The sequence below is a fragment of the Symphalangus syndactylus genome, chromosome 5 (genome assembly GCF_028878055.3).
Source record: "Symphalangus syndactylus isolate Jambi chromosome 5, NHGRI_mSymSyn1-v2.1_pri, whole genome shotgun sequence".
Lineage (NCBI taxonomy): Eukaryota > Metazoa > Chordata > Mammalia > Primates > Hylobatidae > Symphalangus > Symphalangus syndactylus.
This window is the reverse complement of record NC_072427.2, coordinates 153,804,047-153,822,434: the sequence shown is the minus strand read 5'-3', so window position 1 is coordinate 153,822,434 and position 18,388 is coordinate 153,804,047. Positions and strand designations below refer to the sequence as shown.

The 18,388-nt window shown below is 37.3% G+C and overlaps 1 protein-coding gene across 10 annotated transcripts in view; it reads left to right on the top strand.

The window, feature by feature from the left end:
• ERC1 (ELKS/RAB6-interacting/CAST family member 1) overlaps nt 1-18,388 on the top strand; it is a 490,329-nt gene that overhangs the window by 115,918 nt on the left and 356,023 nt on the right. For 8 of the 10 annotated variants that reach the window (XM_055281160.2, XM_055281164.2, XM_055281161.2 and 5 more), the window contains exons 6-7: nt 1,750-1,833; nt 5,372-5,539. In XM_055281160.2, the coding sequence (XP_055137135.2) occupies nt 1,750-1,833; nt 5,372-5,539 (252 nt within the window). The remainder of the gene's footprint in view (nt 1-1,749; nt 1,834-5,371; nt 5,540-18,388) is intronic. The other 2 variants (XM_055281162.2, XM_063639865.1) reach the window with 1 other exon arrangement.

Below are 18,388 nucleotides of genomic sequence, written 5' to 3'. Positions count from 1 at the left end.
TATCAGGTTTCAGGGAAGAATACTTTTAGCACAGTTCTTTCAAATGAAACTTCTCCAGAATTAAAGTCAGAATTACTGACATAGATAGTTATTACAAGTTTTTACTTATAAAGACAATTCTCTGTATGAGGCTACATATGTATTGTCACGGTTTAACTTTTCATATCTATTAGTACTTCCGAAAAACTTCCAGATGAGTTTTTCTCACTATATGAAACATCAAGTTCTTTACCTTTTGTGAATTATTTAAAAAGTCAAAACCCTAAGAGGCTTGAGATGGAGTTTCACTCTTGTCACCCAGGCTGGAGTGCAGTGGTATGATCTCAGCTCACTGCAGCCTCTGCCTCCATGTTCAAGTGATTCTCCTGCCTCAGCCTCCCGTGTAGCTGGGATTACAGGTGCGTACCACCACGCCTGGCTAATTTTTTGTATTTTTTGTAGAGATGGGGTTTCACCATGTTGGCCAGGCTGGTCTTGAACTCCTGACCTCAGGTGATCCACCCACCTCGATCTCCCAAAGTGCTGGGGTTACAGGTGTGAGCCCCCATGCCCAGCCCTAAGAGGCTTTTTAATGAAATGGGTGAAATGAAGTTAACGTTTCCCTTCCAAATACAGTTCTGTAAAGGAAAGCCCTTTCTTTGCCCTGTCCTGTGGGGAAGATCCACTCGCTGTCAGGTTTATTGCTCCACATGTGCACTTCAGGTGTAATATGACAAAGATAGATACCACCAAGACCTATCAGTCTGTGTTTATAATCAGTCACAATGTTCCTTCCTTGTATCCAAAGTCATTTAGTTTGATTCTGTAAACTATTTAGGCAAGCTGGAGGATTTAGTTTATCACAATTATCAATTTACCAGTTTTGTTGTGGTTTAATTAAACATTATGATTGTAGTTATAAAGTTTTAGCCAGAAAATAAGTGTTTTCCCCCTTTATTTCCCAATTGTATTCTCCAAGTTCTTAGAAATGAAAACTGAAACATCCCAGTAGTGTGAAGGAATGATAATCATCACTTCCCCTCCAGTTTCTGGCTTCTTGCCGTGGTGCCCATACCTGGCATATAAGTCTGCAGAATATTCCTCAACCACCTTCAGACTCTATTATTAATTATTTCTACTACTTTCATTTCAGTTTTAGAAATTAAAAACTCACATACCCAACTTTTTTTTTTTTTTGAGACGGAGATATGCTTTGTCGATCAGGCTGGAGTGCAGTGGTGTGATCTCAGTTCACTGCAAACTCCATCTCCAGGATTCAAGCTTCAGCCTGCCGAGTAGCTGGGATTACAGGCGCCCGCCACCATGCCTAGTTAATTTTTGTAGTTTTCGTAGAGATGGGTTTCAGTATGATGGCTAGGCAGGTCTCGAACTCCTGACCTCAAGTGATCCTCCTGCCTTGGCCTCCCAAAGTGCTGGGATTATAGGTGTGAGCTGCTGCACCTGGCCTCACATAACCAACTTTCTATTAGTTTGGATTTTTCACCCTAATTTGAGAATGAGACAGTGCAGTATGATCTCTGTGTTTATGTTTTTCATTTGTTGATTAGCACATTCCAGTCCACTGTGGGGGGAAAAAACCTGTGAACTTAGAGAAACTAGCTATGGCTCTTTGAAGAGGGAATGAGGGGAACAGATTTGATTGTATTATATAAGTTATTGTTATTTCCAGTTACCATTCTGCCTCAAAAGTAGATAAGAAGAAGACCTAAGTTGACACATAAGTGAAAAAGAATAATAATGTCGTGACAGGTAGAACAACTGAAGGAGGAACTAAGTTCGAAAGAGGCTCAATGGGAGGAGCTGAAAAAGAGAGCGGCTGGTCTTCAGGCTGAGGTCTTTGCCGTAAGATTTACCTCTTTGTGTGCAGTGATCCCACAGTGGGACCCTGCTAGCTCTATGGCTTCTGGGTGGCTTACCCTTTCATTCTCTATGGTTGGCAGCTTTGCCCATTACTAGCACTAACCAGCCTGCTCTGCTCTTTAACTGACTCCTGTTCACTAGTTTGACCCACATGTCACTTCGTGTGCAGTGAGCCTTCACATGTTCTGGAAGCCTTATACCTGGTACTTTATTGTTGCTTTTGTCACTCTGTGGATGGTATTTCAAAGCCTGTTTTTTTCTCAACCCCTTATTGTTGATTTATATGAATGGTGGCCTTCTTTTCTTCCTAGGTACAAGAATATATGCATTTGTTCTAGGCCCATCACCTAGAGTTTATTTGAATTTGAAACTCGAGTAAAGTGCTTTACCTTCTTATGTAGACATTATCTTTAAGTCTCCAGTGAGTGATTTTGCCACAAATGTTACTTTCTTTAGGACAGATGTATAGAAAGTATCTAGTAAATTAAAATTACTAAGAGACTTATTTCAGGTATCTAAATCTAGTTCAATATTCTAATGAACTTAAAATTTCAATTCAGAACATAATAATAAAATAAATACAGTTGGCCCTCCGTGTCTGTGGATTTTGCATCTGTGGATTTAACCAACTGTTTTTTATTTTCAGGGCAAAAAAATGGATGTTGTGTCTTTACTGAACATGTACAGGCTTTTTTCCCATGTCATTATTCCCTAAACAATACAGTATGACAACTATTTACATAGCATTTACATTGTATTAGGTATTACAAGTAATCTAGAGATGATTTAAAGTATACTGGAGGATGTGCATAGGTTATATGCAAATTCCACATCATTTTATATCAGGGACTTCAGCATTCATTAATTTTGGTGTCCAAGCTGTGTCTCGGAACCAGTCCCCCATGGACCCATGGATACCGAGGGATGGCTGGATAATAAAGTAGCTAACACTTGCACACTTACTATAAACATTTTATAACACGCTGAGTTAGACGTATTATCAACTCTAAATTGTAGACGAGGAAACTGAGGTGACAGAGTGGTGCCTAGGAAAACACAGCCAGTACGAGGCAGAGGTTTTATACAAGCAGAGTCTTCTACATACTGCTTACACATTCTGTACTGACCTATACTAGGCTGTGCACACATTTGTCAAAGTGTCAGCAAAAACTGCTTCTGAAAATAATTGTGGCTAAGACTGGAATAAAAAAATACAGCATTTAAAAAACCAAACTTGGGCTACTTTGGTAGATTTGCTATTTATGGTCTACTTTATATTAAAAAGGGAAATATTTTGGTGGAAAGGGTCTAATTTGGTTTATGGAAACCATATATTGGCTAGAGGGAAGGTTGATCGATAACTTCCTTTTTAAAATAGCTACTATTAGTAATTTCTGCATTGAGTCAGACAACAGGCTAAGCACATTTCATACTTTATTTTATTGCATCCATAAATAGTACAGTGGCATTCGTATAATTTCTCTTTGTTACTGATTAGGAAACTGATTAGGAAAGTAATTATTCAGGGACACATAGCTAGCTTAGTTCTGATGTGTGATTGTCTGCAAAGCGTTGTGCTCCTAAGCTTTGTATTATATTTGCTTCCTCTTTATAATCTCTTCTCAGTCTTTAGGGAAAATTTGTGCTTCTAAACTCTGCTTTTCTTGTTTTCTTTTTCTTTCTTTTTTTTTTTTTTTTTTTTTTTTTTTGAGACAGAGTCTTGCTCTGTCACCAGGCTGGAGTGCAGTGGCGAAATCTCAGCTCACTGCAACCTCTGACTCCATGGTTCAAGCAATTCTCCTGCCTCAGCCTCCTGAGTAGCTGGGATTACAGGCATGCGCCACCATGCCCAGCTGACTTCTGTATTTTTAGTAGGGATGGTTTTCACCATGTTGGCCAGGATGGTCTTGATCTCCTGACCTTGTGATCCACGTGCCTTGGCCTCCCAAAGTGCTATGATTACAGGCGTGAGCCACTGCACCCGGCCTAAACCCTGCTTTTCATTTAAAACATTTTCTTTTCTTTCTTAGTCTTTAAGGTCAATAAAGCATTATTTGAAGCTTACTTAATAATGAAGATGATGACGAAACAGATTTTTATATTTACTTTTGACCACATAATTGGAGGTAGCTGGAAATTTGAATAATCTTTAAGTCATAGTTCTTCAGCTGAGAAAATGATAACACTTTGAACATCCCCAAAATATTCATTCATACAACAAATGTGTTTTTGTTACAATCAGTGTGTTAGGGAATGGAATAGTATTAATGGGTTGTTTTTATTGGTAAATGGATGTCATAAAAGACTCCACGTTGTTACAGTGTGTGGTAACTCTTGGGTACATACTATTTTGCAGGATGAATATAGCCACCGTTTAAAATTATCTTCCACTGATGTTTTTAGTATCCTCGGGTACTTTGTATACAATAAACATACAGAAATATTTGTTGAATGAATGAATAACTATATCTCTAAGAAGAGATTTTATGCATATGAGAAAAATACTTAATCTTTTTTGAAACAGAAGGCTAAATTGGAAATTTATTTTTGGTGTTCCTCAAAGGTCTAATTTTAATTAATGTGAAATTTATTTCTTCATGGGAAATTGTTCTCAAAAGCTTTATCCCTTATACCTAAGATTATTACAATTACAATACTTTAGATACATTCAAGTTTTTGGAAATGAAAAGATAACTTTTTGTTTTATCAGTGACACCAAAATTACTGACTTGTCAAATGTATACTTCCAATAATTAGTATCTTTTTTAGTTCCTTGTTAGGTGATAGACATAATGTAAAAGCAGATGTAATTTCTGTTTACATAGCTTACATTTAGGGTAAAAAACTTTTTAAAATTCTTAGAAAACATACTTTCAATGTTAAGAGAGAAATTAGTCAATACACATAACATCAAATTATAGGATTTTACAAAACCACGTATGTATAACATTGAAAGTAGCTTTTTAAGATAAGAATTTTATGCAAACTTTTGAGAATGAAAAAGATAACAGTGAGAAATAAGCACAACAGCAACAGATTTTAAATTTTAAATAGTAGTACTAGGAGGTTTCTAAAACCTTTTGTGTTATATCTACACTCCTCCTGCATTTGATCCATCGTGTTCTGAAGAGGTCTCACCTAGAAAAATGAAAACCATTTTATCAGTACAGTGGTGTTCGGTTGCTTACTGCTGTCTCATAGTCATCTAATTGAATTGGAATTTCCTTTCCCTCCATTCCTTTTCTAAGAGGTTTCAAAGAATATTTAGAAGACACAATAAATGAAAACTGGACATTTCCCTATTGGTTGAATAAGTTTAGTTTTTTTTTTTTTTTTTGGCGCAGGGTTGGGGGAGATCCAAGATTATGTGATGCAAAAAGATGAATGTGACCTATCACATAATTTGTGCTGCATTTAGTTTTGTATTTTATGACTCAGATCTGTCAAAGATCCAGATAAGAGGTGTTTGTTTTATTTCTTTTTTCCTTAAAGTGTTTTACTTCTTTTCTAGATTGGCCAGGTGAAACAGGAGCTGTCCAGAAAGGACACAGAACTACTCGCCCTGCAGACAAAGCTAGAAACACTCACAAACCAGTTCTCAGATAGTAAACAGCACATTGAAGTGTTGAAGGAGTCCTTGACTGCTAAGGAGCAGAGGGCTGCCATCCTGCAGACTGAGGTAGAAAGAATTCTGGGATTTGTGGGGAGTTGGTTTCTTGGCACCTTTTCATAAGCGTTACCTGTGCTGTTTTTGTTATGTTTAGAATTGGGAAATATGAGTAATGTTATGATTAATTCTTCAGCAGCGTGATCAGTTACTGTGCTAAAATATAACCATCTTGTTTCAGTTGTTCTTAGATCTAACAAGTTAAAACAGGTGCAGTTTGTGTTTTTAATTCTTTAAACTTTCACTAAGTCTGCACTTCAAAGTAAACTCTAACAGTATTAAAAATAAAAGGATAATTGCAAAAGAGAAATCATTGATTTAGAAGTTTCAGTTCAACCACTGGTGAATTTTCTAGTCATGAATAACAATGAACTTGGTTACACTGTGTTTGGAGTACATTTAAGTGTTTTTTAAGTTGTGATATTATGAATAACTGTATATGGGAAACTGGAATCTGTTAAAGTTCTAGATAGTCTAATTTTAAACCACAGATTATTAGACAATGTGTCTTCATACCCTGTTTGAAAATAAAGTTAGTGTTTTTAGAATTTCTTTTTTTTTTTTTTTTGAGATAGCGTCTCGCTCTGTCGCCCAGGCTGGAGTGCAATGGTGTGATCTCGGCTTGGCGTGATCTCGGCTCACCACTACCTCCGCCTCCTGGGTTTAGGTGATTCTCCTGCCTCAGCCTTCTGAGTAACTGGGATTACAGGCGCACTCCACCACGCCCGGCTAATTTTTGTATTTTTAGTAGAGATGGGATTTCACCATATTGGTCAGGCTGGTCTCGAATTCCTGACCTCTTGATCCGCCCACCTCGGCCTCCCAAGGTGCTGGGATTACAGGCAGGAGCCACCATGCTCGGGCAGTGTTTTTAGAAATCTTGGAAGATTATCTAGACTATTGGCTATGACTTCAGTTAGGTATTGACCATCTTCAGATAGGTATATGACTTCAGATAGGTATTTAGTGTATTGCTAAATAATCCTAGATCGGTTCTTATCTTATTTTCAATGATTGAAGAGAAAGAGTTGATGATGCTATGTGGATTTACTGTCTTAATATAAATATTTTTTAAAGGTCACAGTGAAATAGGTAATTTAAGAATAGATAAGTAGTTTTGCTTTATAGAAGAAACATAAAACATATGATGTAGATTAGCTTTTTTTCTTTAAAGAAGAATAAGAACATAATTTGGTGGAAAAAAGGAATGAGGAGGAAAAGAAAGAATAAAAACATCGTAGTCCTAGAAGACAAGAATCTTCAAGTAAGGAAGAATGAAGAAGGAACCTAAACTGTTGCATGTAATATTTTTATCTGTACAATTTGGGGCTTTGTTAAAAATGGGAGATTTTAGCTGACATATTTGTCATTTTTCTTATAACTTACACTTTTTCTATTTTAATTATGTTTCATTTTGTTATGATATCAGCTCCATTCTACCTCACAGAGATATTTTGGGTATAAAATCATGAGATGCAGTAGTGGCTAAGGCTTTGGCTCTAGAGTCATGTGTACTGATTTTGGACTTCCATCTTTACCACTTACTGTGAGTCGCGTGATCCTAGGAATGTATTGAACTTCATTACACTTCATTTTTCACATCTGTAAGATGAAGAGAATAGTAGTGCTTAACTCATAAGTTTGTTGTTAGAATTAAACTCGTTTATTTACTGCCAGTGTTTGGCACATAGTAAAGTCTTTGTACATTCGTCATTGTCATCATCTTATAATTCTTCTAATAAAATCAACTAATACATATACTGTTGAGATGTTAAGAGAACATAGTATTTAGATGATCTGCATTTTCTTATTTTTATTAAGCTAAACTTAGGTTTATTCAGGGAATTATAAATATGAAATCATCTAGATAATGTTACCTGCAAAGTTATTCATTTACAGCTATATTTTTAAAATTTTTTGTGGGTACATAGTAGGTATATATATTTATGGGGTATGTGAGATATTTAATACAGGCATGCAATGTGAAAATAAATTATGAAGAATGGCAGTATCCATCCCCTCAGTCGTGTATCCTTTGAGTTACAAACAATCCATTTACACTCTTTAAGTTATTTTAAAATGTAGTAGCTTTATCAGTACTTTCTCGCTTCAGTAGCTTGAGTGCATGCAATACAGCAAAAGGGTCAGAAGAGGGTGCCAGTGTTCTAGAGGTCAGCCGTACTTCCAGGTTTGCTACTGTAATAGCTTTGGATGGAGGTGGCAGGTGTGCAAACCAGAGAACCAAGCAGTTGGTTAATGATAATGCAAACATTTAAAAGCTTGTCACAGTCTAATCAATGACTTTTCCCCCTTGGCAATCCATGCTTCTCTTTGTACCCCCCTCAAATAATGTTCTTATTAGCCAGGTCTCACCCAGATGGGCTTGTGATTGGTTTCTTGTACCATAGAGAATAGATTGTATTTGTTGTCATTCATGAATGGTTTTTAGTTTTTAGCCATTGCAGGAGTAGCTGAGTCTCAGCGATTATTTCTGTAAGTTACTAGGGCCACTGCTCAAATAGGACCATGTCATCATAAAAGATAAAAGAATGAAAGCTAACTTTCTTTGGAATTTGGGATGATTTTAAGAATGTAATATGTCTATTTATCAGCATTACTTAAAAAATTACTCTGGTGACACTTGACAAGAGTCACCTTTTCCAATGCAACTTGCCAGTGTTAGAGCCCAGTAAAAGGCAGTTTATACCAGCTCTTTGAAAGTTTTCATGTGTTTCTGTAATTTGCTCTTAGTTGATTTCATCTTCTTTTCTGCAGCTATCCTAGACTTCGATCTAACACTCAGATTACTAAATTAAGTATATATGAAAAAAGAACATGTATCATGGAGTTTTTCTTTCATTTTTATTTTTAGAGATAGAATCTTACTCTGTCACCCAAGCTGGAGTGCAGTGGCACGATTATATTAATAGCCCATTGCAGCCTGGAACTCCTGGGATCAAACGCTTCTCCTGCCTCAGCCTCCTGAGTAGTCAGGACTTATAGGCATGTGCCACCACACCTGGCTAATTTTTAAAACTTTTTGCAGAGACAGAGTCTCACTATGTTACATAGGCTGATCTAGGACTCCTGAGCTCAAGCAATCCTCCTGCCTCTGCCTCCCAAAGTGCTGGGATTACAGGCATGAGCCACTGTGCCTAGCCTGGAGTTTAAAAAAATTTTAAAAATCCTTTAAGGAAAACAGTTACGTGTGAGAAGATCTGGTTTTTTTTTTTTGTTTGTTTGTTTTTCCCCTATTCAGGGTACATGGAATGAGGGCTTCTGGTGTTATACAATGTACAGTATATATGGAATCGCTCCCATTTTGTAACCATCTCTTTTAATCTGATGACCTTCACAGAGGTGGTCTGGATTTAGTAATATAGTGGTTAAAAGCATGGTCTTTGGAGTCAGACATAGGCTTGAAAACCAGTCCTCTACCTTTACTAGTTGTGTGACCTTAGAAGAGTTACTTTACTTCTTCTTTTTGTGTGTGTGTGTGAGATGGAGTTTTGCTCTTGTTGCCCAGGCTGGAGTGCAATAGCACAATTCTCGGCTCACCGCAGCTTCTGCCTCCTGGGTTCAAGCGATTCTCCTGCCTTAGCCTCCCGAGTAGCTGCGATTCCAGGCATGCGCCACCACACCTGGCTAATTTTGTATTTTTAGTAGAAATGGGGTTTCTCCCTGTTGGTCAGGCTGGTCTCGAACTCCCGACCTCAGGTGATCCGCCCTCCTCGGCCACCCAAAGTGCTGGGATTACAGGCGTGAGCCACCGCATCCATCCAGGAGTTACTTTACTTCTTTAAGCCTCCATTTCCTCATCTATAAAATGAGGATAATGATAATAACAACTTCCTAAGGTTTTTATGACTAGTTGTTTATTCTCATCTGAATATGGAACGACATTTATTTTATTAATTTATTTTTTTTGCGAGAAGGTTTCACTTTGTCATTCAGGCTGTAGTGCAGTACCTTGGTTATAGCTCACTGTAACCTTGAACTTCTGGGCTCGGGTGATCCTCCCACCTCAGCATCTTGAGTAGCTAGGACTACAGATGCAGGCCACCACTCCTGGTTAATTTTTTAATTTGTATTTTTTGTAGAGACGAGGTCTCACTATGTTGCCCAGGATGTTCTTGAACTCCTGGCTTCAAGCAGTCCTCCCACCTCAGCTCCCAAAGCATAGGAATTACAGCAAGAGCCACTGTGCCCAGCCATGGAGGGAAATTTAAATTGAGTGGGTTAAAAAAATTTTGAAACACCTTACAGTTTATAACACTTTAATTTGATTTGATCTTTATTGTTTTATTTGCTCTTCATAGTAGTGGCATGGGTTAGACAAGATAAGTATTGTTGTTTTGCTTTTATAATTGAGAATTTTGTGAACTGCTTATTAACATACCACTTTTGATTGGCACTTGAGGCTATTCTCACTAGTAACCCTGGGACTTTTGATATATCAGTTACAGTATTCTCAAGAATTAAAGTTCTTTTCTTGTTCCAAAATCGTGATGCTATACTAGGGACCTACCATTAAATGTATTTTCAGGATGAATTCTCAATGTGCAGAGCAGAGCTGATTTTATCAATAAGCCAAAATAATGTAGACCTTACTGCTTCAAAGTAGTGCAGTTTTTCCCCTTCTCCAGGAAATTGTGTTTTGGAATTCTGTTTATTATAGGTAAGGAATATAATCTATATCTTAGTAGGAGGAAGTGGTTCTTTTTTCCAGAGGTGCTCAGGAGATCAGCGTCTAGCACAAGGTGAGGAATTGCCCTTGCTCTAAGATGTTTAGGCACTAGAGCTAGGATGCTGTTGTTTGACGTGCACCCCCTGCTTGCAGTCCCAGCCCAGTGCCACTTGCAGCTAGAGTTCTGACTTCTTCAGCATACTAAGAGTTAGTAATACATTCTTAGAACTAGAGGGCATTTTTAGAGATCATCCAGTCTTTCTGTAATTTAAAGAATATGTGTGATAATATCTAACCTGAGTGCTTTCTGTGTACCATGGAGTGTTTGTATACTTTCATTTTCCCAGTTAATTCTTAGAGTAACCTTCTAAGAAATAAGAATTGCTGTAACATTTTACAGATGGGGAGTTAAAACTTAGACTGAGGTTACATGACCTAGTGCCCAATCAATTCAAACCCCCAGACTTATGTTCTTGATCATAATGCAATTCCTCTCTGTGCAGAGAGAATATTGTGACATGCTGAAGGCCTATACAACTACTTGGTATTAGTTTTGGGACTGGAATTCATCATTTCTGACTTTGCTAATTATGACGTGCATAGACGACCATGACTCTTGTTTGATTGGTAGGTTGAGGACTAGACACAAAGAAAGATGGGGAGAAGAAGAAACAATTCATGTTGGTAGAGAGGAAGAAAGGATTTAGGTTGATGGAATTATATAGCCTCAGAAAGATAGGCATCTTTTATGACAAGAGATTGTGAAAGAAAAGAAAGATGTATTGATTGATCTCTTCATTCAACATGGTTTTGGGAGTACCTGCTGAGAACTCTTCTGAGCACTGGGGATACAGTGGCAAATAAAACAGAAAGGCTGATGATCTATATCTATATCTCTATCTGTATCTATTAATATATCTGTGTATATATATATCTATATCTCTGAAATAGCTGCTCAGAATAAAAGAGGACTGGGTACTATGAACAGGGATAGGGCTTAGAATCTTTTTCAGATGAATGTGTTTCTCTCTTACTGTTGTAGGTGGATTGTATGAGTTATGGGGTAGGGGTTGGGGGCGGGTGCTGCAGGGTGACATTGGCATGATATTCAAGTCTGCTTGTGAAAGTAGACTGGCTTTGGAGTGCTCCTTCCTCTTTCAGCATCCTCTCCATACCTGGGGCATAGCATTTGTTGTAGCAGCGGCACAGATGATCATACCAGAAGCGTTCTAGGCTTGCTTCCTGCCACAGCCACTCCCCCAGCTCCATCTGGTGAGATGGCACTGCCTACGGTGGTGATGGGGTAATGTCTTGTTTGTGGAAAGATGTAGATAATGATAAGCTTAAGAAGTTACGTTAAGTTACTTAAGAAGATAATGATAAGCTTAAGAAAATACAAGCGTAAGTATGGCTCTTAATACACTAGAAAAATCAAAATGGAATGTATAAGTTTCAAACCGTCAGAGTAAAACTCAGTTTACCCAGTGGAGAATAGAGAAGAATGGGGAGGGGAGAGAAAGAAATGTGATAGCGTGTGGACACCATGAAAAAGAAGGCTGAGATAAGTACAAATCATGGGAAAGTCAATAAATACAAACAAGTACTTGGATCAAAATGAAAATATAAATCTCACTTGGGCTAAAAAGATACAGAAATATACTGTCAACAAGAGTTAAACGGAGACAAAAAATACAGCAAAGTTAAAAATACAGAGAGAGAAAAAAATTTAAAAATAAAAGTTATATCTTTTATTTATATATTTTATTTTTATTTACATATTTATATGTTTATGTATATAGATATATAGTTATATATATCTATATATAAAAATAAAAGCTATAAAATAGACCTTCCCAAATATGATTTATTTTAATATTGATTAAATTATTTTTTAAGGCACACAGAGCAATGTTATATGCTGATAAAAGAAACAGTAGATCAAGAAAATATAATTGTGTCAATTGATGCATCTAACAACATGGCATTTAAATATGTAAAGCAGGTTGGGCACAGTGGCTCACGCCTGTAATCCCAGCACTTTGGGAGGCCAAGGTGTGTAGATCACCTGAGTTTGGAAGTTTGAGACCAGCCTGACCAACATAGTGAAACCCTGTCTCTACTGAAAATACAAAAATTAGCTGGGCATGGTGGCATGCACCTGTGGTTTCAGCTACTTGAAAGCCTGAGGCAGGAGAATTGCTTGAACCCAGGAGGTGGAGGTTGCAGTGAGCTAAGATCATGCCCCTGGGTGACACAACAAGATTCTGTCTATAAATAAATAAATAAATGTATATATAGCAGCAATGAGGTGAAATAGATAAATCAACAATTGTAGTTGGTCATTTGGATGTGCTCCTGTCAGAATTTTGATCAAATAAAGAAGCATCAACATAAAGTTTTAATAACATTAACAAGCTCAAGTTCATAGATGTGTATATAGAATTTTGTACTAACAGAGTAAACAATATTTTCAAGAACTTACTGAACAGTCGTATGACCATGTACTGCATCATAAAGGAAACTTTAAAATTCGCAAGAGTCAAAGTCACATGACTTTGCACTCCTAATGCAGCAAAATTAGAAATCAGGAGTAAAGATAGTAAAGTAGTAATAAAGATAGTAAAGAACAGCAACAGAAAACCAAAATAAGTCTACAATCTTGAAACATACTACCGAAATGACCTGTGGGTTAAAGGAGAAATATAAACATTTAAAAATGAGTGGCAGTGAAAGCTCTCTATATAAAAATTTGTGGAACATAATTAGAAAAAAATCTGTGGGATATAACTAAAGCAGTATTTAGAGAGAAATGTCTAGTTTTTAACATATTTATCAGAAAATAAGAAAGAAGAGCAAGTAATCTAGGTGTTCAAATCAGGAAACTTAGAAAGAACAGAGTTAATCCAGAAACAATAAAGAGTAATAAATATAAGGTGAGAAATTAATGGAGAATAAAACAACACCAAGAGGTAGTTATTTGAAAAAGGTTAATAGGCCAGGAACAGCTCTTACAGATGATAAAGGAAAAGTAACTACTAGTACTACAGAGTTTAAAAATAATATAAGACAACTCTAAACAATGATATTTGAATAAGCTTGAAAAACAAATAAATTTCTGTAAAAATATAAAATGACAGAAGAAGTTCAAGAGATAAGAGAAAACATGAACAACAGTCGTTGTAGAAATTGAAATGGTAATCAACCTCATCCCTTTTTCCCTCCCAAATCCTAAGGCCCAGATGGCTTTCAAGGAGAAAATATTTGATATTTTCTTTTTTTTTTTTTTGGAGACAGATTCTTGCTCTGTCACCTAGGCTGGAGTGCAGTGGCACGATCTTGGCTCACTGCAACCTCCACCTCTCAAGTTCATGTGATTCTCCTGTCTCAGCCTCCCAAGTAGCTGGGACTACAGGCTCATGCCACCACGCCCAGCTAATTTTTTGTATTTTTGGTAGAAATGGGGTTTCACCATGTTAGCCAGGCTGGTCTCAATCTCCTGAACTTGTGATCCACCCACCTTGGCCTCCCAAAGTGCTGGGATTACAGGCGTGAGCCACCGCACCCGGCCCAATATTTGATATTTTCTATCAAATATTTAAAAATAGTCATTTTCATCCTCAAGTTGTTCCCCACTCCCCAAGAAAAAACAGGAAAGCCTAATACTCTACCAAAGGATTTGAGGAAAAATAAATAAATTAAAAGATACTGCGTATCAACAGATGGTGTAATTTAATCCTGCAGTGATATCAGTTTTCCTGAAGTTAATATATATATTCTTTTGCATTTCCAATTAAAACACCAAGCAGTAGGCCGGGCACAGTGGCTCACACCTATAATCCCAGCACTTTGGGAGGCTGAGGCAGGTGGATTATCTGAGGTCAGGAGTTCAAGACCAGCCTGGCCAACATAGTGAAAACCCATCTCTACTAAAAATACAAAATTAGCCGGGCACGGTGGTGCACGCCTGTAATCTCAGCTACTCGGAAGGCTGAGGCAGGAGAATCACTTGAACCTGGGAGGCGGAGGTTACAGCCGAGATCGTGCCACTGCACTCCAGCCTGGGTGACAAGAGCGAGACTCTGTCTCAAAACAAAACAAACAAAAAACAAACAGTATTTTTTAGGAATTCATTTTATTTTAAATTTTGTAAGGAGGAGTTACAAAAAGACAAATGCTATATATGATTCCACTTGTCATACCTAGAGTCAAATTCATGGAGACAGAAAGTAGAAAGGTGGTTACCAGCGGCTGGGAAGGAGAGAATGTGGAGTTTAATGGGTATAGAATTTTAGTTTTGTAAGATGAAATGAGTTTTGGAGATTGGTTGTACAACAGTGTGAATATACTCAACACTCCTGAACTGTAGACTTAAAATGATTGAGATAGCAAATTTTATGTCTGTATATCTTACCACTATTAAATTTTTAAAAATGTATATGGATGAATAAAGCTATTCTAACATTAAACAAAAAGAGAAGAGAAGATGGGAGAACTCTGCCCTGTGAGACATGAAAATACAAAGTCGTAAACCAAACGAAACCAAACCGTACACCTCAGAACAGTGCGGTAACTAGCACAGGAAGGAGCAGATAGTGAAAAAACAGGGAGTGTGAAATCAGAAACATTTATGTGGAGAGAGAGTCAGTCATAAACTAGTACAAAATTAAGCAAGTATGAGAAAACTGACATACCATATGGAGAATAAAGTTGGCCACCTACTTCATGCTAGATGAAACAGTGAACTCTAGATGGATTAAAGACCTCAGTGTTAAAGAGAAACTGTAAAGCTAATCAATGAAAATGTTTAGTAGGAATATATTGGGTAAGATAACTTAAATGACTCCATCAAATTTAAGCATTTCTGTTCAAGAAAGAAAACCATTGGCAAAGCTAACGAATGAGATTGGGAGAAGAGTTTTTTTAGAGCCTCTTAAAATAGTAAGGATTCAGATAAAGAATAAAAAAAAGACGCTTGAGGCCAGGCGTGGTGACTCATGCCTGTAATCCACTTTGGGAGGCCGAAGCGGGCGGATCATGAGGTCAAGAGATCGACACCATGCTGGCCAGCATGGTGAAACCCTGTCTCTACTAAAAATAAAAAAATTAACTGGGCGTGGTGGCACGTGCCTGTAGTCCTAGCTACTCAGGAGACTGAGGCAGGAGAATCACTTGAACCCAGGAGGCGGAGGTTGCAGTGAGCTGAGATCATGCCACTGCACTCCAGCCTGGTGACAGAGCAAGACTCTCAAAAAAAAAAAAAAAAAAAAAAAAGCTTGAAAATCATTAAGAAATAGAGACTATAGGGAGAAGGAAGGATTTGAATAGACAATTAACAGATAAAGAAACCTAAGTGGTTAACAACTATGCCATGATATCATCAATCTCACTAGTAAATAAAGAAATGCAAATTTCAAAGATGATGAGATACTATATTTTGTTCATCAAATTGAGAAAAATTAGAATATGAGATAACATTCAGTGCTTGTGAGGATTTGGGCAAACAGTAACACAAATGACATAGGTAGTTTCAGTAATCCCATTCCTTGGTATATTTCCCAGAAAAGCTTTCCTACTGGTCCACAAAAGGACATGTATAAGGATGTTCACCACAGTATTATTTGTGGGAACAAGGAACTAAAAGCAGCATAAGTGTTTATTACTAGGGGGTTGGATAAATAAAGTATTGTGGATATGTACCATGGAATACTGTACAAAAGTCAAAAGCAGTGATGCAGAAGCTGGGATAGATATAAGTACTATCCATGTTTGCTTTTTTTTTCTTTTGAGACAGAGTTTTGCTCTTGTTGCCCCGGCTCGAGTGCAATGGCGCAGTCTCGGCTCACTTTATAGTACTTGTTACAAGCAGTGTATTGTTTAAAAAATAGCATCCATGCCGTTTTTTAAAAGTAAAAAACAGGTTGAGGTATACAGCATTAATATAAATTGAAAACATGTATGAATATAAAAATCACCCTCTGTGTTTCTAAGATACATATTCAGGAACATATTAAAACGTATTAGAATAGCTGCGTATTGAAGGAGGGATGGGTATTGGACATAAATGGAAAAAGAGTAAAACAAAACAAGAGTAGAACTTTATGTGAATCAACGATAACACGTGGACAGCAGATAGACCTTGGTCCTAAATGAGATAGGGATCTGAAGCCAAGACCTCTGCATAAATCTAGTACTCTCCTGAGAAAGGTTGGATGAGAAAAAAATTCCTCCTACCAGTATTAGTGGCAATATGAGAGACTGACTTATTCTCCTTGGCTTTGATTTTGTGGAGAAAGGTCTCTCATCATGCAGGTTTGAGTTTGAATAGACATAACTGCTCGAAGGGACATTCTTTCAGCTAGTACATGTAGATTCCCACAGATAAAAGCATTGCTTAGAATGAATTTACAATTCCACATGAGTTAATCACTTGTGAATTTTAATCTCCCCTGAACCAATAACGGGAGTAAGAACAAATGGAGTGATCAGACCCTTAGGAACATTGGATAATAGAACGAGAGTATAAACTAAATGATTAAAGGATGGACTAGGAGGCATGGGAACACTCTCCAGAATGGATGATCAGATATGACTTGTTGGGATGTTGTTTCATGACTATTGAGAGCAAAAGCTGAAGTAGCACTAGGTATTTAATTTTTATTTTCTTAATTTTTAATTTTTATAGAGACAGAACCTCCTTATGTTGCCCATGCTGGTCTTCAGCTCCTGGACTCCAGTGATCTTCCCAACTCAGCCTCCCATAGTGTTGGGATTATGGGCGTGAGGCACCGTGCCCAGCTAGCACTAGCTGTTTAGTATATTGTCTTTGAATCTTGGCTCTGCCACTTGCTGTATGAGTGTATACTTTTTTGCCTCAGTTTTCTCATCTGTGAGAAGAATAATAGCCTTAGCTCATAATGTTGTGAGAATTAAATGTTAATTATCTATACAGTAACACTAGTAAATATTAGCTATTATCATTAATAAATGCATAAAGGAAGGATTTAAAACATGAAGAGAAAAACAAAGGCACTGTAATTAAAACCAACCGGGTTATAAAAGATCAAAACAGGATTTTAGACATGAAATATATAGTAACTAAAGTGGAAAACTCAGTATATTAGTGTAGTTGCAGATTATAGAGACCTGCAGGAACAGTTAGTGAATTGGAACATAGATCTGATGAGATATTACCCAGCAAACAATAGGAAAGATAGGAAGATAGAAATTATTGAGCCCAACTTATATGTAGGAGTTTCAGGAGAGGATAAAGAGAATGGGAGGCAATCTTAAAAGAGAGAATTGCTGAGAATTTTTCTGATTTTGATGATAGGAACGGATTCTTCAATTCAGGAACAAATTATTCTTGAGCAGGAAAATATCTACACCTACATACAGCATAGTGGAACCATAGATAAACTAATCGTAAAAACTGCCAGGTAGACTGCATGATGGCTCACGCCTGTAATCCCAGTACTTTGGGAGGTCAAGGTAGGAAGATCACTTGAGACCAGGAGTTTGAGACCAGCCGGGGCAACATAGTGAGACCACGTCTCCACAAACAACAACAACAACAAAAAAAAACTAACCAGGCATGGTGGTGTGTACATGTAGTCCTGGCTACTCAGAAGTCTGAGGCAAGAGTATCCCTTGAGCCTAAGGACTTCAGGGCAGTAGTGAGCTATGATTGTGCCACTGCACTCCAGCTTGGGCAATAGAGCGAGACCCTGCCTCTAAAAAAGAAAACAAACAACCTGCTGGGGAGAAAAAATACATTACCTACAAAGGATTAACAATTAGGCCAACATCAGACTTTTCCGTTGCAACAACAGTAGTGAGAATATGGTAGTGTAAAATCTTCAAAGTTTAGTGAAAAACATTGGCAACTCAGAATTCTGTACCAAGCTGAACTCTCATTCTTCAGTAAAGATAGAAGAAAGACTTTTTCTTTCAGATTAATACAAATGAGAGTTTACTACCCAGGATCCCTATGGAAAGCACTGTTAAAAGGTATATGTTAGAAAGAAGGAAAGAATGAGATGCAAGAAAAAAACAGGAGACGAAAAGGCATCAATGTAACAGGAAAAACTAATCTAATATCAATATGATAGTATGGCATAGACCTTACAGTAATAGTGTCATTACAGCCAAAACTCACAAATCAATTGAGGTTTATT